Source organism: Trachemys scripta, chromosome 11 (genome assembly GCF_013100865.1).
Source record: "Trachemys scripta elegans isolate TJP31775 chromosome 11, CAS_Tse_1.0, whole genome shotgun sequence".
NCBI lineage: Eukaryota > Metazoa > Chordata > Testudines > Emydidae > Trachemys > Trachemys scripta.
This window is the reverse complement of record NC_048308.1, coordinates 15,669,258-15,692,445: the sequence shown is the minus strand read 5'-3', so window position 1 is coordinate 15,692,445 and position 23,188 is coordinate 15,669,258. Positions and strand designations below refer to the sequence as shown.

Sequence of the window (23,188 nt, the reverse complement as noted above, 5' to 3'; positions counted from 1 at the left end):
TATTTCATTTCAATTTTGACTTTAAAAAATTTAAAATATATTATAACACAAAATAAAATGATAAAACAAAAAGTTGTTTTGGAGGAAAAGTCAAAACATTATCTGAAAATGTAGAAACAGAATGTTTTGAAACAGGTTTTTTTCAGAGTTTCAATTTTGATGGAACTGCACTTTCCAATGAAAAACTATTCTGCTGAGGTTTTTTTTGATCTGCTCTACTCCAAACCTTGATTTGCCCTGATTCCCTTTTGTGTTTTGCTTCTCTGACTCCACAAGAACTTACCCATGAAAAGAGAAGAGTCCCTCAGTCAAGTTGAAGGGCCCATTCATATCTGTACTCTCTTGCTTAGTCCTTTTTATTTTATTTCTTTCTGGGCCAGCTTTTCCTGTCTCATATTCTGTACTTCTCAAAGTGGTGGCATTGGTCTGCTAGATGAGAGTCACAATGAGCTACCTTAGTGGCCCAATTTGGAAGTATACCTCCCAATTTAACTTTTCCTTTGAACAAATCCTATTTATCTAAGTACTTATATCACCCTGCTCACTGTAGTATCTGAGCATCTCACAAGCATTAGTGGATTTTATCCACAATACGTGTGAAACTGGAAGGTATCATCCCCATTTTACAGGTTGCGAGCTGAAGCACATGGTAGACCAAGAGACTTGCTCAGCATTACATAGGAAGTCTGTGACTGATCCAGGAACCAAATGCAGGTCTCTTGACTCCCAGTCCAGCATCCTATCTTTTAGCCCAGGTGCGGGCAAACTTTTTGGCCTGAGGGCCACATTGGGTTTCGGAAATTGTATGGAGGGCTGGTTAGGGGCAGCTGTGCCTCCCCAAACAGCCAGGCATGGCCCGGCCCTCGCCCCCTATCCACTTCTCACTCCCTGATATGCCCCCACCCCTCCGGAGCCTTGCCCCATCCAACCACCCCTTCTCCCTGTCCCCTGACTGCCCCCGGAACCCCTGCCCCTGACTGCCCCCTGCCGCCCCATCCAACACCCCTCCTTCCTGACTGCCCCCCTGTGACTCCTGCCCCCATTTAACCCCCCTGTTCCTCATCCTCTGACTGCCCTGACCCCATCCACGCTCCTGCCCCCTGACCACCACCCCGAACTTCCCTCTATCCAACCCCCCAGCTCCGTGCCCCCTTACCGCATTGCCTGACGCACCGGTGGCGGCTGCCCGGCTGGAGACAGCCACGCACCACACAGCACAGGTCAGGCCCTGGCTCTACAGCTGCGCTGCCCCAGGAGCTCACAGCCCCGCCGCCCAGAGCATTGCGCCTGCAGCGCAATGAACTGAAGCTGCGGAGGAGGGGGAACAGCAAGGGAGGGGCCGAGGGATAGCCTCCCGGGCCAGGAGCTCAGGGGCCGGGCAGGAGGGTCCTGTGGGCCGGATATGGCCTGCGGGCCGTAGTTTGTCCACCTCTGTTTTAGACCATTCTTCTGTTTCACATTGGTTTAAATGTACTTCTCGGATATGACTTTCAGTATGCATCAGGAGATGCCAGTACAGAAAACATGACCTCATTGTTCCGTGGGCCTACACTAATATAAAGCATTTGCAGCATATTAACCTTTAAGATATAACCCATTTTTGAACAGTACAAAGTAACTTGAGATGGGACATAACACAATATGATATGAAAGTGGCTTCTGTCTACAGACGCGCACACACACAAACACACGGGGATATAAGAACAGACAATTTGCAACTTTCATATCATAGTAGGGATTTTAAAAGATGTATAGGTCAGGTTATGCTTTGCCATTGCAATATCCGTGCCTGGGCAGATTTAAGCAGAGAACTCAGTTTCAACTTAAGTTTCCTGACTAATTATCCCATCATTGAGAGGGGAGGGGGCTAGTTTTCTGGCCCAAGATATGTGTGTGGTTTGGGGCCATCCAACCCAGTGCCACCAACCCTTGTGGAATCCTGCAGATACTCACACATCTATGGTGGGCCACTCTGAAGCATCTCCTGGACCTGGCAGAATTGTTCCTAAAATAACTTTGCTGACACAATCTTCTCATTTGTGCCTGGGCCAGCCCTTCTCAATGGCACGGAGTAGGCTCTCCAGGGAGCTGATGCTGACTGTCAACATTATTTTCTGAGGAAAGAATTCCCCAGGGCTAGACAGAGCATTTCTCTCTCCCTTCTTTCTGTGGGAGCCTTGAAAGGACAGAGATTCCACAGGTTTAGGGAAATAGAGCATACTTCCTCTTAGATTTCTCTCATCTCCTTTGTCACCTGCCCTCACCCTCATGCCTTTACCAGTCAATCTTGTCTTCCCTTTTAGGGTGGTGATTGACTAGGTGAAATGATGCAGTCTAAGTTTCAGCCTTTGTTCTTTTAGTTGTAAAAATGTTTTTCAGTGTAGCCAGTTGTTGGTGGGTTATGGAGAGTTGAGTATCTGGCTGCTTCCGGCTTCTTCCATGAGTCTTGGTCTATGCACTTGCACCGCTTACTGTTTTAATGAATCCTCCAGTGCTTCTTAAATTAGTAGGATATTGGGACTTTACTGTGACTGGCTCATGGGTACTGAATTCTTTCACTCTCCCCCTTTTCTAAATTTATCTTGATTTTATTTGCCCATGCTGAAACTCAACCTCTAAAAAAAGTTTTGTTTCGTAGGACATGTATATTCACATATATGTGTATATTTGTGTACACACACATATATCAATTGAGCATTATTAGTTTCATATTTGCCTACTCTTGCCGTTTTTATCCCTTCTTTTTCACCCCTTGACTGGTTTAATTAGTTAAATTTTTAACAACTAAACTTTTATTTTAGTGATATTTAAAAAGCATATTTTAAACAGTTTGTATTTTGCTGTACAACATAGTGCTTCAGGTGTGCAAAGGTGGGAGAGGTGTTGGAGTTGAATCATTGATAAATGTTTTTTACTTAAGCAAAGGAAGCGAGGCATCTTTCAGCAAGCTAGTTATCCATCATGATGGCTTTAGTTGCAAAAAACTGCTCATGTATTGTAAGCAGATCAAGAAAGGGGGACAGGTGATATCTGCTTTGGAATTAATATGGGGATGGGGTGTCTATTGTCCGTGCCATTTATTTAATTGAAGATAAAGTTCTTGGACTGAAGTGTGAACTGAAACAGTGGTCAGGGAATTACATTAACTACTACTCCCTCCTCAGGATTACCACTGTATGTATTTTTAGGTCTAGATCAGGGGTCTCAAACTCAGATGACCTCGAGGGCCGCATGAGGACTAGTGCATTGGCCCGAGGGCTGCATCACTGACACCCCCCACTTGCTGCCCCTGGCCCCGCCCCCACTCCACCCCTTCCATGAGGCCCCACCCCTGCCCCCATTTCAGCCCCTTCCCTGAAGTCCTCACTCCAACTCTGCCCCCTCCCTGCCTCCAGGGGAGGCAGGAGAGGTGTGCGGTGTGGGGGGGCTCAGGTCAGGGAGTTGAGGTGCAGGAGGTGTGCAAGGTGCGGCGGGGGCTCAAGGCAGAGAGTTGGGGTGCGGGAGGGGTGAGGGGTGCAGCAGGGGGTTGGGGTGCAGTGTGTGGCAAGGGGCTCCAGGCAGGGGGTTGGGGCACAGGAGGAGTGAGGGGTGCAGGGTGTGGCAGGGGGCTCTGGGCAGGTGGTTGGGGTGCAGAAGGAGTGCAGGGTACGGGCTCCGGCCCGGTGCTACGTACCTAGAGTGGATCCAGAGTGGCAGTGCCGCGCACCGCAGCCAGGGCAGGCTCCCTGCTTGCCTGCCCTGTTCCTGTCCCCACTCCGCTCTGCTCTGCTCCGCTGCAGGAAGCAGCCGGAGTCCCCGGGGGGGGGGGGAGAGAATGGCACCAGGTGCTGCTCTTGCTGCTCCTCCAGGTACCTCCCCCAAAGCTCCCATTGGCCGCGGTTCCCAGCCAATGGGAGCTGCAAGAGCACAGAGCCCTCTACTCGCCTCCCACCCCCCTGCCCGGGGCTGCAGGGACATACAGTAGTTCAGCCGCTTCAGGGAGCGGTGCGGGGCTCGTGGCGGTACGGGGCAGGTGGGGAGGGGGGGCGTGAGGAGCTTGGCGGGCCGCACAAAAGAACCCCACGGGCCGCATGCGGCCCTCGTGTTTGAGACCCCTGATCTAGATCGTGTTTGCTGAATGGAAGTGAATTAATGAAGTGAATAGAACTCTCTAAGTGAGAGTGTTGTTATGGGGTGTATGATGTGTGTTATTGTTCACTCACCAAAGAATTATAATGCACCATTTGCATGGAATTTTGTATGACAATCTAGGCTTCTTGAAATTCTGTTCCTCATAGGTTTAAGCATTAGGTGCAAGGGGGTCATATTCTTCCCCTCTCCCAAAGTTTTACTATCCTCACCCTCAGAGTGGCTATAAGAATAGTGTGTTCTCTCTACACATTTTTTTGTTTTAATGTGGTTGCATCACTAATATTCCCCAATAATGGACCGAATTGAAAAATGCCCATCTTGCCTTTCTTAAAACAATTTAAAAAGGTTATTTCCTGTCTCTTTATTCCTCTCCCTGCTCACTCTACTTAACTAGCACTGGTGTCTTTTGTTTCCCTTTACACTATTGGAGTTAAGAGCCTTCTCTTCTGTACGTCCTGTATACTATGTCTCTCCACTCCAGGATCTTTTAGGACAACATCCTCAGATGGTGTAAACTGGCATTGCTCCAATTGAAGTCAGTGGCACTACACCAGAGTACACCAACTAACAATCTGCTCCCCAATTTCTCTTCAAATCCACTAAAACCATATATTTTATTCCTTGCGTATAACTCTGAGAGAAATTCTCTGTTGTTTACTGTACACAATAAGAGCTTGATTTATACAGCCCCCCCCTTAATAAAACAAATAGGCTTACATGAAGTCAAACTAAGGATCTGAATGAGGATTTCATATCACTAAGGGTTTCAGGATTGGGGTCTAAAATTGTAAGTAATACTGAACTACAAAATGCTACAGAATGTGTTTATGAATAGGGTAGGTAATGAGTTCTTGGCTTCTTCTGTTGTTAGTTTATTAATAAAGTAAAAATATAGTAACAAATATGTTTTTAAATATTTCTAACCAGAGCTGCCATAGAGTGGAATAAAGTTGATGTGCAAGGTTACAGAAAAATGATGAACAATGTAATTTAGGTGAAGTTTTCCCATAAAGCCAAAATCATTGGCTACATTGCTACTTGTTTCAATGGGACAATTGATGCATAGGTTGATTTGATTCACTGACATGGTGTCAGGCTGTCATGAAACGCAACAATAAAGCTCAATGCCTTTAAACATTTTTAGGAAATATGGCAGAGAGAGAGCTCTGCCAAGACGGTTACCACGGCAATGTCGAAGAATGCTGCAGTGACATGCGAGCAGAGCATTCTCCCAACTAGTGAAAAATGATCTGCTTTTCATGTGCTTCTCTTTCCATAGGGAGAAGTTGTCTGTGGCTCAGCTGCAGCGGGAAGTTGCGCGAAGTAAGAGTGAAGGGACAATGGTAAGTGTTGGCTAATATCTGTTTTGCAATTCCAGTTGTTCCCTTTCTATTCAGGCCTCAGACACATTTCACCTTCCTGAGGGTGGCCACTGAAATATTAGTCTTGCATTAGGCTTAATGATGTTTTTGCCAGTGATGATTTTGGAAAAAAATCAAAGCTATTCCAGAAACACCCTTGCCTTGGAAATACTTATATTAGGCTGAGAAATAGTCTCCTTTGCCCTGGTGATGGGCTCTGCTGGAAATTCACACTGAGACTTAGGCAAGCATCACCGTGAACCTAAATAGGCAATATCAGATTGAGAGATTAGGTTTGTTTAGTCATCAGTTGCCCCTCCCAAGCTGTGAAAAATGGAAAAATTAAAGTAAGGAAGATTAAAGAAAGAAAAGACCAGTTTGATAACTTTATAAATTTTAAGCTTTTAATTTATTTTTTGCTTTTCATTGGTTGTCTGTTTTCCATGTATCAAGCTTGTGGGATGAAGATTGTGAGTTAAAAACGGGCATGGCTGGTTTTAGTTAACTATAACGTCAATTGATAGCATGCCTTATTGTAACCCATACACCTCCTGGGTGTGGTGCTCTGTCCCATCTAGTGGCACTGAGACCACTTAGAGAGCGAGGGAGATTAACGAGTCTGCTCTACAGCCTTGACAAAGAACCATATGGCTTTTAGCTCATGTGGTAGAGGCTCATGCACTAAGTTCCAGAGGTCCCAGGTTCAATCCCACTTCCCGACAACCAGAGTCTGTTGGCGTTACGTTATCATACTAAAACAACATCAATTTTGCCCCAACCATTTATTGACACTGCCTAATTTATTTGAAATCCACAGAACCTTTCCTATCTGAGAAGGATTCTATTTATCCCTGTCTTCACCTGAAAAGTCTGAGGGACCCACGGGATAAAGCAGACATGTTCAGGATTCCTAAAACAAAACCCATTTCCCTTGGACATGTGCATGAGGCTGCCATTGACTAAAATGGAGTCATTTAGTTGGATCTGAAGACAGAAATTGGCCCATAGTTTGTTAAACTAAGTGGAGAGAGTCTGAAATAGAGACCCATATGAGGAGTGCATGTGGGCATGTAAAAACTTCATTAGTCCTGTGATGCAAAGTCTTGAAAACCTTAACATTTCAACAGTTCCCTTTTAAATATCTATATCTATCTATCTAAGCCACATTTAATGAGCGGTATAATAAAATGAGAGAGATTTGGAAGGCATAATTGGCAGCATGCAGATAAAGATGAGTTTGATTCTGAAGCTATGGTTTTAATGGAAGCTGAAGCTAGACAAATTCTAACTGGAAACAAGGAGCAAATTTTTAATAGTGTAACTGACACTGCAATTAACCATTGAAAAAAAAAACTTACCAAATTGTTATGGTGGATTCTACATCACTGGCAATTCGTAGATCAAGATTGGGTTAGAGCATATCGTTTAGAAAAAAATATCCCAACAGGAATTAATTCATGGAATTCCAGTGTCCTGTGTTATGCAGACAGTCAGACTAGATGGTCACAATGGTCCCTTCTGGCCTTATAAATTATGACTCTACTGTATGTATTGGAGCAGAGCTCATATACAAGCTGAGGAAACCAAATACTTTCCAGTGTTAAATCATAATCTAGGAGTCTGTAACTCAGACAAAACTCCCACTGACTTCAGAGAGAGTTTTGCCTCATAAAAGATGGCAAAGATCAGGCCTCAGGTTTGCCACTGTGTATTAGTTTTCAGTATAAATAATTTTACATAAGTACAAAGTGCTGTTAACTTGATTGAAATGTTTCCTTTGATTTTATAAACTAGTTTTCCTTGTAGGCATAGAACTAATGCAGTATCTTAAATGTGAAGTACTTCTTGTGGGATAATTCTAGGCTCTTTAAATAAGTAATATTAACCTTCTAGACATGCATACTTTTTGAGTACATGTGATTCCAGAGCATGCTTATCATACGCCAGGTAGAAAAATCTACGCTATTTGGATTTGCTTCCCTACACAGGGGGATGCTAGTTAATTTCAGCCATAACTTATGACCAGCTGTTGTCTCCTATGTACAGCCCAAGGAATTATAGACAGGAAAGACCTGTTGCACTATCTCGTCCACCCACCATTACAGGAATCGCTGCAGTGGGGATTATTCAGAAAGAGCAATAATTAAAAGTAAACATTAAGCATGTGTTTTAGATCCTATTTAAGCTGTGATATCTTTGCTCTAAATATGAGTTATACACATCTGTATAAATAACACATGTGGTAAGCAATAATGAAATGCATCTTTACGAGGAGAGACTGTTGAGTGCCACTCATGGTGAGGTATCCCATCTTTTTGCGAGAGAAGAGATCAGGAGGAAACAATATATGATACCAAGCTATCAGACTCACATAGGAAATGCATTTTTGTAAGTCCTTGGCTCCCAGAGTTACACTATCTCAGTGTTCAATTTATTCCTGGCAGTAGATATACCAGGAAATGCTGAGGTGAAAGGATTAAAACGAAGATTTTTTTTTTTCCCTTCAAGATAAATCGTTTCTTCCAAAAAATACATTTTACTGATATAATAAATACATTTTTACACAAGAATTTTATAAAAACTGGTGTGTCACAACTAGAGTTCAGTGAATGTAGAGAATACATTATTTGATATGTATGAAATGGAAAAATAGGCTAAACTTATCTGTGAAGAGTTTGATTTGCTTAGATGTATTTATTGTTCACAGTTTTTTTACTGGACCATCTTCACAAATAATTTTTGATTTGTAGAACTGTCAAATTGCACAGAGACTTTATTATTAATTATGTTTATTACAATAATGCCTCAGGGACAACCAAGAAAGGAGGCCCCATTGTGCTAAGCACTGTACAAACAGTATAGTGGATGGTCCCAGCCTAGAAGAGCCTACAATCTAAACAGACAAGACAGACGCAGGTTAGGGTAGGGGAAAGGGTGGAACACAGAAGTAGAGTGAACTACTTGATGGTAGCAAACATTAATTCCATATGTTCGTTTGTTTGAGGTGGGTGGGGTTACGTAAGAGGGGATAAACTAAAAGGAAGGGAAGGGAGCGAGGAGGACTGGGCAAGGAAGAAGTGGGGAAGGTGTTGTGTGAAGCTAAGGTGAAAAGACTAAGGGATGGGGAGCAAGAGAGTTGAAACAAACAGTCAGTCAGCACAGCGCAGAGAATTCCAGGCAGAGCTCTGGAAAGTTGTCCGAATGTCCAGAGATCCTCTAGAAAAGGCCCTAAAAATTTATCTAGAAACTGAAACCATGACTAGATCTCCAGGCTTCATTTACTGCCCCTACTACATAATTCTTAACCATGCACATTTAAAGTCTTGAGTTAAAAAAAAAATTAAGATGTCAAAGGCATTTTCCTTCACAAAAGACTAAAAGCTACATTATACCCTCAAATATGTGCATCTCTCATTGAAGCCAATGAGAAATGTGTAAATATCTGTGATGGCAGAATTTTTATTTTCAAATTTAGGAGCTTTAAAAATAATCCAAGTAAAAGTTTATTCCAGAACACAGAAGTATATGGAAACATCTGAAATAATCAAAGAAGTTGTTTCCTCGGACTCATGTAACTTAAAAATAACCAAATAATATTTTACCAAACTTTTATCAAACACCAAAAATAAGAAAACATCTCTTCGGGTTCAGCACAAGACTAAATTTCTTGAACATTGAGTGCCTGAATCAGGAACTTGCAATGAAAATGCCTTCTCAGCTGTGTGTCACTGCAGCAATGTTCTAATTGTAAAACAGTTGTTTTGGAATTGAAAACCTAGAGTGTACTAAAACTATACAAAATGCACCACAGTCTGACTCACGTTCATATTCAAAGACAAGTAAAACTTCAAACGCTTTTGTGTCTGTTTGTATATATGTGCACTATAATATATTTGTTTACTAGTCATTTTTATTAGTTTCCTGCATCTAAGTACTATAATTCTAACCAACTTTTCTTTAGTTCATTGACCAGTAACCCACACAGAATAAATCCTAGTACTCAATCAATTTATGAAAGTTAAAGTGGTACGATATTGTCTTTTATGTCTACATGGGTCTCACTTAGGGTGGGCCTTAGGCTCTGATTTACCATGTTTCCTGCTGTGGATTTAAGTAATGCAAAGTGATTATCATGGCTTCTTCCTTGTATCCATCTATTTCACACCTGCACCCTTTTGTTAGAAACACACCATATTAACTGAATATAAGGTCCCCACTGAATAGGTTTCCACCCTTCTGTAATCCTCCTGCATTAGATTGATTTATGAATGTATCAGATTCTTTGTTAGCATGTAAACCACTAATTAATTTAAAGCCCTCTGTGGAGAAATTAAAGCCCTGGTTAAGACTTTCAACAGGCTCAGATGGTGCTAATAATGGGAAAACAAGTTATATTAATGAGTTTTTAAGTGATCCACGCTATTATTGCTTTACAATGAATTTTTAGCATAAACTAGTAGACACTGTAAGTTTAAAAAAAGGGGGAAGGGTGAACTACCAGAAAACAATTCGATTGTTATCATAAACTGATTTGTATTTTGTCATTCTTGTTACAACTTCCTTGCATTAGTTCTTTGTGTATACACAAGAGTCATGGATGAGAGAACAAGGATAAAATATGAAACAAACTGGATCTTTACCTAAAACTCAAACCAAATCTTTTATTTATTTATTCAGGTTTGAAAAAGTTTGACTAACTCTTTTTGTGAAATCTTTGTCATCTTCATGTGACTCTGAACTAAACTGTTCCATCTGGAGGCAGAAGTGCTGAAGTACAGAGAGCGGTTATGTTTCCATGGTTTGAACTTCCTCAAATTTCAGGGAGAGGGTGTGGTTGGTTGCGTCCCCCCTCGCTCAGATCTGTGTTCAAACTCGGTGTTCATTTGAAAATTCAAAACAAAACAGATAATGCTGTATACTTTAGGTTCATTCAGGACTAGTAACAGTAGCAGGGAATAAAACTGGAAATTAAAGTAAATTCCAGAAAAGGTCCCTTGTAAATATTTTTTAAAATTCAGCATTTCTTACTCCCTATCTATAGAGAGAGACTTATCGCTCCAAGACATTCCAGTGTGGACTAAACTGACTCCATCATTATGGAGGCTCCTGTTTTTACTCCTTCTCCTTCCTCTCCTGGCTGCCTGTACCTCTCTCCAGCTGTTATCACTGTTCTGGCACTCTGTCTCCAGCTAGGGAACTGAATATGTAGCCTTCACCAAGGCTGATATTAATGCTGCTCCATTAATCAACTAGCAGGTAATGCTTCTAAAACCTGCGTGGTCAGCATTTCCAGATAGCCAGCATGTGACATCTGCAATGTGCCTGGTCCCTACCAAGGAGTGGGAGTCCTGGGTTTGCTCTTGAACTTGGGTCTTACACATGGCAGCATAATGTGCTGCCTGCAGCTTGGAAACACTTTTCTATCAAAGAAGTGATAAATCTGTGCAATAGCCTTGAGCCACTGGAAAGTCTGTTGATGCAGAAGCATTGAGGTCATTCAAAAATAGATGTTGTTTAGCAGTAAATGAAGTGTTAAAATATGAGCTAAAAGAGGCTAAATTATCTTTTTGCAATTGCAACATTTATGTCCTTGCATCCAGTAACTCAGCTATCTGTGCTTTAATTAAAAAGTAGCACATAATGAGGCAGACTCACTATTTCCGTTGAAGTTCCCTGACTTGAAATTGAGTTATATTCACTTTTTGTTTAAATATTACATTCTTTCAGGTTTCAGCATGTTGTATGTTGTCATGGAATAGCTGCATATTTAAATGCATCCCTTTGAACATTAAACACCCTAAAAACAAGATGAAGCCTGCTCATCCATCCATCTTGCTTTTTTCTTTGTTAGATAGTCTATTTACACTACTTCCTACCTCCTCATTAGAGCTACATCACATAGTCCTCATGCATGTAGAAACTCAGTGACTTTAATGATAGTTATTATCACTGATAATGACTGACCAATTTCTTTAGAAGTTTAGCTTAATCATAGAATCATAGAATATCAAGGTTGGAAGGGACCTCAGGAGGTCATCTAGTCCAACCCCCTGCTCAAAGCAGGGCCAATCCCCAGACAGATTTTTACCCCAGTTCCCTAAATGGCCCCCTCAAGGATTGAACTCACAACCCTGGGTTTAGCAGGCCAATGCTCAAACCACTGAGCTATCCCTCCCCCCCAATGCACCTGGACCTCATTAAATTCCATCCTTCAGTGGGCCAAATGTCCTTATTTACAACTTTGCAACCTTATACTCGTTCATGGGGTTTCAAATATGTTTACTGAGATAAGGATTTGGCCCCTTAATTCTTCATGTTAAATATGTTCCTTTTTATTTGCTCCAAATATACAGATGTACAGACAGTTTGTTTTTACTGGTAGTTTCTTAAGAAGAATATTCTTCATAATTTAAAAACAGAATGTTTCTGGCATTTCAGCGCTCATTTAACAACAGCAACAACATAAAATAAAATATTCACAGTTACTGAGTTTTCCTGACACTAACCTATTGGATGCTTGATAATTGTGTAGTCTCTGAGTTCTTCTGCTCTTCAAAGCCAATTTTAGTTTTTCCTAGTTAATTAATTTCAGAATTTGGTTTACTCATAAAATTTTTCTATAAGAAAGTGAGGAACATGCTGATTATAAATTAATTTACTTTCATTCTATTATTGTTTTAAGTGTAATAGGAATTATGTGAGCACATACGGGAAGGAAAATATCCCTGTTGTTTTTTTCAGTTCCTACAGTTACTGATTCTGGCTTTCAACCAGAAGAGGGAGCTATATTCATTTAAAATAACATCCATAACCAAAGCTCAGTTAAACTACAAACCTTCTTCAGCATATTCAAGGTGGAGTATTGGTGACATTGTAGTTCAAAACACCGTGAGACAAATCCTAGTCCCATTTGATTTCAATGGGACTTAGATTTGGTCTTGTATTGTTAGTAGATCAAAACCCCAATATTTAAAGATCTGTTTTCAGCATTCACAATTGTAAAGCATAATACACTATCCTCATTTTCAGTCTTGGTTAGGGAAACAGAGGTGGTAGGCAATAGGATTATTCAAAATATAGTACTGAAAAAGGAAAAACAAGCTTTGGTATAAAAGGTCATGTTGTATAAGGCCTGAATGGAAAACAGTCAATTTGTAAAAGTACAGTGTGTAAAGTAAATTGCCCTTGGGTGGAAACTGGCATTTACACATTAGATAACCCATGCAGGAGCCAATCCAGGCAGTGCAGCAAAAGTGCAGGAAGTCTCACACTATCCATTGGGTATGTTTAATATCCGAGTAGAAGTTGCCTTTAGCATGCAGCAAATCCCATTTTATGGCTAGGAACAGATGTATGCTGCTCTAGGCAATACCTCACTTGCTAATACACACTAATAACAGTGAACTGTGGCCACTTTAATATTTTAAAGGTTAAGCTCTGCAATCCTGAGCACCCTCAGGCAACGGGATGGATTGGCAATGGGCACTTCAGCATTATTGGGTTAATATTTTTACAAAGGATGACCTGAAAATAGCCACTATTTTGAAATCAAAGGAATAAGTAAATGTATAAGCATGTTTTGATAGAATACCAGGTTATTGTGCTGCTAATGGAACTTGCGGATACAGACTAACACGGCTGCTACTCTGAAACCTAATGGAACTTGATTAATCAGAAGATTTCTTTAAATTCTTTAAAAAAAAAAGTATAAGTTGCATAACAATTTGAATTTGATGCAAAATATAAAGAGAAATCTACTGATAAATAGTGAAATTGCTATGGCATATTTGGAATAAATTTTTTTTTTTAGATCTTCTAGGAAGATTCTTATACTTTTAGTATGATAAATTAACCAGTTTGTTCTCTTGATTAATTGCCAGAATATTTCTGTGGCATTTATATTAATACAGAAGCAATGCTTTATTCAAAATAATGTGTTCACCGTTTTAACGCTGAGAACACAGAAAATCAGTTAAATTTATATTTTTAGCGAAGGGTTCATTCATTTTATTTATTTTAAAACAAACCTTTTTACGGGTACTGTTAATTTCTTGGTTTTTAGCCTTCACACACCCTTCGAGCTAAATAGACGCTGGTGTAAGTCTGCGTAGCTCTGGTGAGTTAAAGCTCTATAAATCTGTGAAGATACCCTGATTTACATCAGCTGAAGATCTGGCCCTTAATGTCCTGGTAGCCTTCTATCTCAGTGAATGCAAGACCTTTTGATTATCACCATAATATATGTACTAACACTTGTCATAGTTTGTGGTTTCTTATCAGTACCACTTCATAGTGAGTTGAATTGGTTACTGATTCATCATGTAACGCATGAACAACACATAGGAGGGGACAATGGGATAAATCCCACTCTACTAACTCAAGCAATAGGTCCCATTGAAGTCAAGTTAGGTGAGCAGGATTTGCTCCAGGATAGGGAACAAGATCTTTCCATGCCTGTCAGCTAAAGATGAACTGAACTTGTTTTTCTGACTATTTATTTAATATGCGCTTTGCAAACCTAAGAGGTAACCTTTAGTCTTATAAATGTGACGCAAAAAGAGAAGATATTGAACAGTACAGAGGGAGTGGGGTGTGGAAGAACAAAGGTTAGAGCAAGAAGGTTATTTAGTCTTGGCATTGGCATGCCTTGTTGGTTCAATTAAATGTACAAATGCAAATCTATATCTTTAAATGAATGAAGCACTGTTGAAAGGTGCCAGATTAACTGAAAGTCTGTGTTTACCCAAGAACAAGTGAAGCACAAACAGTGGAAATAAAAGCTTTATCACACTGGCCTGTCCAGGGCTCAGCTCTGAGCTCTCTATACTGTGAGAGGGTAGTTCATGCTCCATGGCCCATTAAATCTTGGCCTCTCCAGTAATTGTGATAATGCACCCTTTGGTATTCCACTGAATATGTTACAATGAAGATTTCGTCACATAGTTTCCAAGTCTGGAATTGAGACAGAGGCATTCTGGTGTGCCCTGTGGAATGAGATTGACTATGTCTAGACTGTGGGAATGTCTCTCTGATGTTTGAATTGTATTATTTCCATATCGCTTGGCGTGATGCACCGTGCTTTTGTAATTCTTCTGAACTTTAATAAAAAGTAAAGTACCATCTTACATGATACATACATCTAATTCCCAATGCCTTACCCGGCTGTAATCTGCCACCACAGTGACTTCCTCCCTCATTCCAAACCATAGCGACAAACAATGCTTTGTGTGTACAATATAATGGTATATGTCTTAACATGGTTAGATATCTACCAAAAATGTTTTTTTAAATAGTGTTTTTTTTAGTACTCTTGTTATCAAAAAGTCACAATGGGGTATATTCTCACCACCCCTTTGGGGCGCAGAGGGCTTAGGAACACCACTCGGTGAGAGCACACATCCTGCATGACTGTCCCTTTGCATGCTGTCACGTGAGATGGGGATGCTGAGCATTTGGCAGGGTTGGGAACAAAGTCTGCAGCCTGAGGACAAGATTCCTCCCACTCCCTTCTTCCCAGTTTGTTGCTTGTTCACACCTCATTCAGGAGTTCTGGGTTCAACTTTCAGCTCTGCCACAGATTTCCTGAGGGATCTTGGCAAGTCATTTAATCTTCATGCCTCAGCTGCCCCCTTTGTAAACTGGGGATAATGATACTCCCTTTCTCCCACCATTTGTATGTCTTGTCTGTTTAGACTATAAGCTTTCTGGGGCAGGGACTGTCTCTTACTAGATTTTCATACAGTGCCTAGAACAACTGAGATAAATCTCATTTGGGTCCATTAGGTGCTACTGTAATTTAGATGGTTGTAGCCCAGTTACAGGTTGGGCGTTGGAGAGTGGATATGACTCAATATACATAGCCTTCATAAGAACAGGTTTGTACTAGCTCTTTATACCCTGAGTTTGAGAGTAGCATTCCAGTGTGATCCTACCTATTTAGAAGCTATTCCTGAAGGTAAGAGAGAAGTTATCCCCCTTTGGGAGCATTCTAAGTTTGGCACCTATTAACCTCAGCCCTGGACCAATGACTGGCCTAGTTTCCCATTTAAGCAACTTTGTTCTTGACTTCACAATAAGAGCGGAACCTGATTGTGTGATTGTCTCCGGAAATGTAGTGTTATGTAAGGTTGCCTTATGCTGTTGATGATAAACCACTGCAAAAAGGAAAATATGTGCAGTTTACTGCCAGAGATTCCATAGAGGGGAAAAATACATGTCTTAACTCAAAAGCTGAAGAATCTCTGATACTAAAACTAGATCTTGAATCTTGCAGGTATTTTAAATTAATTTCTTTCACGTACTGGATGTAATATATTAGATTACAAGAAAAAGAAGTGTTCACATTAAGTAATTTGTAGGAATGGGAATAAAGCTCTTGCTGTAGGTCAATTTTTTTGGATAATACCTACCATTTGGGTGCAGTCTGGCTCTTCAAAAGGTACAGAAAAAAATTAGCAAAAGTGAGCCTCCAGAAAAAAACATGACTCTATCATAGTCTCCCGAGATAGGGGAGGAAGTGCAGTCCAGAGGCCAATACAGCAAGAAAGCAGAGTTTTCTTAGCACCAGTGCACATATTAGAAAACTGGAAATGAGCATACTCTTTGGTCCTTGATTTTTCAAAGATTTAAAGAAATTTGAAGAAATGAGCTAAATGCTTCCTTGACACATATTTCCCTGATGACTTGCCTTTGCTAGGATTGATACAGGGAAGAATTTGACAAAATTTCTGTTAAGTTATTGTCTTAAGAAAAATCTATTTAATATTTCAGGTATCTTCTCACTATAGGGATTTGATATCAGACTTGAGATCTGGGTTGATTGATAACTCATTCTTGTTATGTATTACAGTAACTGAGTTCAAACCCCCATTATGCTAGCCACTATACAGACACACAGTAAGAGATATTTTCTGCCCCAGAGAGCTTACAATCCAAATAAGGACAGATGCAGTATTGGGCGTATTATTATTCCACTCTTTGTTGGATGGAGGACTGAGGCCCAGAGAAGTGACTTACCCCAGGTTATACAGGAAATCTGTGGCAGAGCCAGTAATTAAACCCAGATCTCCTGAAACCCATTCCTGTGTTTTTAATCACTAGGCTATCCACGTTGAAGATACTACTATGCAAGAATTATGAGGCAGGTAAAGTTAATTGGTAATTCAGTGGTGATCTCATTTATTTTGCAGCAACAGTAATAAACGGTTCAAGCAAGTAGCTGTAGTACCATTTCTAACTGACAAAGCTGTAAAACCTGCTGCAGGTGTGTAAGACAACACCTCTGAAAAGTGATGCAGTTGGGACACTGTACAAAGCAATTTCACACTTAAAAATTTGTGCATGGTTAAAATGCACCTAACTGACTCTTAAGCTGAAATAAATGTCAAAATAGTTATCTTGCTTTGCATCAAGTCAATGTCTACAGATTTGTGTAAGACTAAGTAATGGGTCAGAATAAATGGTCATTTGATATGATTAAACAAAATGCATAATATATGGCAATCAATAGAGATGGAAATGGCAAAACAAGGACTAAGGGATAGAAGTCTCCTATCTGTGTAGGAATTTTATCACAATTGTGAATCTAGCTCAGCTCCTCCAACAAAGAAAAGGGACTGTTTGAAAAAAAGTTTTTAGTTTAACTCCTGCTGCTATTTCATCTCCCAAGGAAACAGGAGGTGGGCCTGGAGGAGTAGAGAACTGTGGGCTAATGAGATAGCAAAAGAATAACTTAGAACATAATTTGGCCCAGAAATGCTGAAAGTATGGGTGGAACTTCAAATGTAATTATGTTCTGAAAAGTAATTCTGCAAAATGCCATCATGTGACTGCAGTTATATTGTCTCTTAATTACCATATCCAATTTGCCCGGATTACAAATAAAAAGATGTTCTTTTCTCCCACATACCAGACCTGCAAACTCAGCCTGCTATCTGAAAGTCAAGCTCTATTCTTTCTGATGCATTCATCTTCAGCAATAGTAAAGATTCTGCAATAGGAACTCTTTTAAAAAATCCTGTTGAAGATGCAACAAGAAAATAATCTTTTCACATTTCCCCATTGTCCATAGCTGTGATGGCTCTGCAGTGCTCACAGGAGTGAAAAAACTGTAAAAAAGTGTGTTTTTTGTTCACAAAATTAAGTATATAGGAGTGTTGAATCCATAAATAGAGCAGTTGAGTAAATATGGTGCCATTTTTTACAATTACTTTTCTAAGTATAAAAGGACTCTACAAATGAACACAGGAAAAATTTAATAAACTGACATGTTCATGAGCAGTACCATAAAGAACCTGGTAAAAGGCTATGTGGAGAGGTGGCTGGTAACAAGCTATTGTTTGATATATCAGCTGAGTATGATGCATAGAAATGTAAATGCTAAATCTGTGACATTAGACTACCTCAAATCCTTTAGGCTCTTATAACATTGCTAATCATTCTAGGTTTTTTCTTGCGATTGGCACAATAACCTCAGAACCGCTTGATGTTTGCATAGCGTTATAGCTCAGTTATCTGCTTGGTAGTGTCTCTATTGGCAGGATTCGCATGTGTTTATATTAAAAGGAAAAAACTCCAAAAATTGCATTACATTTATTTCTGTGTGGCATCAGGGCAGCAAACATATGCTGCTTTTACTGTAAGAATCTCTATTCATCAATCTCCCTGTCAGAATGACGCAAAGTTCTACAGGTCCACCCTATTAAATCAACTATAATCCTTATAATATTCCTGATGTCATTCCCATTGTGTGCATGCCACACACAATGTCTTGCCAGCTCCTGTCTCACCTGTACAGATCCTAAGAATAAAGGATCTGTACCCACCACAACCTCATTTATGTAATCCTCATATAAGGGTTACTTGTGTTTGTACTGAGTGCAAATGGAATGAGGAAATAATCATAGGATTGTCTAGGACATGGAACTATTTTGGTTTATCTAAAGTATCTTGTACCTGCAGCCAGGCATACCTGCAGTATTGTTCTATATATGACCTATAAGCTGAGACAAGGTAGTGAAGCAATTTTAAGGGAGTGCTCCTTTTGGAGATCTCTTGCATTTTACCCTGCAACGGTTCAGCCCAAATACAGTTATTTGATCTAAGAGATATGCCAACTGATTATGGCAAAACCATTCACTTTATGCCATCATGGTAGGAGAACATGTTTGTTCATAGCATACGTCAGGGAACATGAGGTGAAAATACTGTGTGCATACTTAGAGGGGGATACACTGTCTTGCATGATGCACCTTGAGGAGGCTCATGTGTACTGTTTATTCCAGGTGGTGTCTGTAATAGAGTGGTTTGCCCCTTTAAGGGTCAGAGGACCTGGTGCCAGCCAGCCCTAATGGATTATCAGCCCTAGCTGGGAGAGGGATCAGGTGATTCCTATAAAGGGCTGGGAAAGCTCAGTTGGAGGGGGAACAGTGGAAGGAAAACTGGCTCCTGTGACTGGCCCGGAGGGAGGCCAAGGCTTCTGGGTCTCTTCAGCCTATGTTGGTCGGGGGAATAGGTTTGTTTTGTCTTATTTGGTGTGTTTTTGAATTAATAAACGGTGGCCTGAGGGAGGGACCTGAAAAAGACTTGGGCATAGTGGTAGTCCTTCCTGGGCTGGAGGGGACAGGCCAGCAGCCTACACTGTATTTACTATTCATGTTGTGATAGCTCCCAGAGGCTCAGTCAAGCTAAATGTATCTTCTTGTTTGAGTGCTTACTCATGTCCATTCCACGTTAGGTGTGAATATGCTGTATGCACAGTCGCCAGAGATTTTTCCCTCAGTGGTGTCCATTGGGCCATCTCTAGCACCCTCTTGTGCTGCATGCTTATGCGCTGGTATAAGGGGTACTGCCGCCCTCCACCATCTCAGTTCTTTTTTACCGCTTGACAGGCGCTCAAGGCATTATTCAGTGGTTTTCTATTCAGCTTAGTTTTATTCGTCATAGTTAGTAGTAGTGTAAATCGTTAGTCAGTCCCCCTCTCTTAGCGTAGTGGGGCTCCCTTCACCCTTGGGTCTGAGCATGCCCTGGTCCCTGGGCTTCAAATTAAAGCCAGTGAGTGACCCACACTCCAGTTGTCTGAAATGTCTGGGAGAGGCTCACGTGGCACCTGAGTGCGCTAGAGCTAGCCCGATGAATACCACTGAGGAAAAATCTCCAGAGACAGTGCACGTGGTGCACGCACACCTAATGTGGAATGGACATGAGCAGCACATCTCGAAGAACAACTGTTATGGAACGGTTTGTAATTGTTTTTTCTTCTTCCTCCCTTCCCCACTCCATTCTTTTTTCCAAACCATCCTCCTTCTTCTAGTGCCTTGTGAGAATAGGTGCACTGGACAGACATCTCTGTCCTAACGGACCTTTTGGAAGGTGGTATTATCCCATTGCAGAAGTTAGATGAAATTCCACTTTGGGGTGATAGGCATCAAAGGATCAGAAATCAGAATCAAGCCCTAAATATCTACAAAAAATGTGGTTTCTTCCTTCACATTTCATGCCTGTACTGCAAGCACACTAAGAAATATTGTTTTGCTGTAACGAGTATATGGAAGGTACCAATGTGAAGACAGTCAGCCTACCTAAAATCAATCTAAATAATTTCCACACTTCAGAATTGTGCTGCCATGGCTAGTGCGCTTATTTTTGAATTGTATGATTCAGTGCTGGGAGAATAACTCTCAAGACAATGCTGTGAAGTTCTGGAAACCCTCTGCCTCTTAAATTCACATTTTGAAAATATATCTCGCATGAGAGAAGAATGCTGGCTGTGATATTGAATCATTGTACAGCAGCTTGAGGAATCTTTTTCCCCCTGTCTTTCCTTCTGATAACATTTTTACGCCAGATGGGCCGCTCTGAGCTTAGTCTTACAGGTTTAGTTTATCCAAGCAGCATGAATGTAAACACCATTGGGTTTAGTGCTCATACATTACGTTTTAAATAAAAATATTTGTCAGTCAGAGTTGGATACAGTTTGCATTCTGAGCTGTGGGCTGAGATAATTATATAGTAAGTTCAGGTCAGAATTGTACTAGTGAAGACTGCATGTAAATGCTGTGTAACTGAGGTGATATAAACAGTTGAGTAACCACACTGAGTACTGCTCTCCCTTCCCAGGCAAATATCTTGCTACTCTAGTATAGCAAGATCTAACACAGTGGGGCCTCAGTTTTGATGAGGGCCTTGAGGCTTTACTATAGTATGAAAAGTAAGAGCTATTTATATATAACCTGGAACAAGCAATAATCTGGTCCACTACTTGCAGGAATTCCCCTGATATCAGGTGATCTGTAAAATTTGCTGCCAAATGCATATCTAATGAAACTAAATATATCATGCGCATGAAATAAATTAGCATTTTAAAAGTTTTTTCTTTTGCTCTTCACTGCAACTCTTCGCTTGACCATGTTTATTTCCTTTTCTTATATTGACTAAAGTCTTACACAGACTTGCAGCAGATATTTATTCCTCTAATGCTCCGTTAAGGGCAAAGTCAGGGGTGGGCAAACTTTTTGGCCCGAGGGCCACATCTGGGTATAGAAATTGTATGGTGGGCCATGAATGCTCACAAAATTGAGGCTGGGGGTGCAGGCTCTGGGGTGGGGCTGGTAAGGAGGGGTTTAGGGTGTAGGAGGGTACTCCAGGCTGGGACCGAGAGGTTCAGAGGGCGGCAGGGGGTTGGAGTGTGTGTGGGCGGTAGCTCAGGGGTGCAGGCTCTAGGTGGCACTTACCTCAAGCAGCTATCGGAAGCAGCAGCACGTCTGCCCCTCCAGCTCCTACGCGGAGGTGCGGCCAGGCAGCTCTGCTGTGCTCCGCCCTGTCCGCAGGCGCCGCCCCATCCACAGGCTCTGCCACTGCAGCTCCCATTGGCTGCAGTTCCCGGCCAATGGGAACTGTGGGGGAGGCACTTTGGGCGGGGGCGGTGTGCAGAGCAGAGACCCCGACCCTGCTCCCCGGCTGGAGCGCCGGAGCAGGGTAAGCCCCAGACCCCGCTCCCCAGTGAGAGCTCAAGGGCCGGATTATAGTTTGCCCATCCCTGGGCTAAATTCTATTATGTGGCTCTCTGTGCAGAAGTGAGATATGTGAAATCAATTTGAATCCTTCTGTGCCTATCACATGGATCTCATTGTGAAGATACACCAATTAGAGAATTTCAGGGCCAACCCTCCACTCATGCTTGGATAGTGTCCAAACAATATCTAGCTCCATGTCTGGCCTTTATTGCTGTTTGCAAGGAGAGCCCACCCCTCTTGCCCTCCATCCTATATTGGGTGCTGGAAAAAGAGCAGGTGAGGCTACATTACTCCCTGGATCTCATCATCCCTTTGTTCTGTACGCTGCTTCCCTCTTCAGAAGCAGAGTGAAACTAAAAAATCAGATCACTTGAATTGCTGGCATCTACTGCTCTGAGCAGCAATGACACCAGCTTTACTGGGCTTCTCAGGGGCACTGTGTGCAGCAATAGGGGTAGCGGACGTGGCTGGGATCTCTCCATCTCCGGAAGGGAAGACTGAGTTTCTGCTGCTGCAGCTGCTACGTAATAGTGTTCCTGAACAGCACAGTGAAACTCTCAAAAATTGAGTGAGAAAAGGAGGCATCAGCAAAGAAATATCTTAAATTTGATTCATTCCTTTGCCACCATCATTGGCTCACTTGCCAAAGAATGTATTGCAACATTTGTGGATAGAAGAGTCCTTTTACTTTTCAATCGTTGTTCATGGTGGATTATTCCAGACAACTTATGTTCCAAATGGTTCACCTATCTCAAAAAGTCCAGAGATCATGTAATTCCTCAGCCGACCCTTTTGCCACATCAGATTTGCTATGAACAAGAGGTTAGGTTTGCTGTACTTGGATGCTAACTATGGTGTTGAGCAGGCATAAATGTCTAGACTGAGAGGAATACAGTAGACGTTACAGAGTTTTGTGGATTGCTTCATTACTGTCAGTGAAGGGAAAAGTATGTCTGCCACAATTCCATTTTTTGTGGGCATCAGCCCGGTACCAGAAATGTTCCAGTGTTAGCAGAAACTAGAAGGACTCCCAGGCATGTAGCTGATGACACTAGAAACATGAAGTCCTTTTATGTTATTACCCAGCAAGCGGTAAACGAAACACATCAATGCTCCATCTTGGTCAAACCATCCCTTTTGGGAAATCTTAGTGTTTGAGTTGCAGATCTGGTATAAAACATTCCTTGAGGTGTGGAAGAATTGTGTGTGTCACTCAATAAAATTTGTCAGCCCAAGGAGTGGTTTAGTCACCAACTTATTGGCGCTGTGCTGGTACACCACAGTTTGGCTCTTAAGATAGTGATTTGCTGGGCTGTACTGAGTCATGAGTTGTTGATTAAATGCCAGTATGTTGCAATCCCTTTGTTCTCATTGTAAATTCTCTACAATCAGACAAATGGGAAATAAAAACTTTTTGACACTGAATGGATTTTTGCACATCAATTCAGAATTCATAAACCTGCCATTGAAACAGGTTATGTTAGTTAAATGAAAACTCACTTTTTTAAATTGAAAAGGGGTAAGTGATTAGTTTTAAGGAATTGTTGTGCTTGCTTAGCTGTCTTAATGTGAAACAAGTCACCTCCCGATCACGATGTGTGGTGAAGCGATTAGAGTAATCATCAGCAAATAAAAGCTAACATGGTGCAGGGAAAAAGGGTTTACGCATTACTTATTACAGTT

The 23,188-nt window shown here is 41.3% G+C and overlaps 1 protein-coding gene across 3 annotated transcripts in view; it reads left to right on the top strand.

The window, feature by feature from the left end:
- The first annotated feature begins 5,414 nt into the window (after window positions 1-5,414).
- Window positions 5,415-23,188, top strand: part of NCKAP5 (NCK associated protein 5) — a 310,769-nt gene continuing 292,995 nt past the window's right edge. For all 3 annotated transcript variants that reach the window (XR_004647669.1, XR_004647668.1, XM_034785642.1), the window contains exon 1: window positions 5,415-5,474. Coding sequence is in view for 1 of the 3 variants with exons in the window: in XM_034785642.1 (XP_034641533.1) it covers window positions 5,472-5,474 (3 nt within the window). In the remaining 2 variants the exon portion in view is untranslated. The remainder of the gene's footprint in view (window positions 5,475-23,188) is intronic.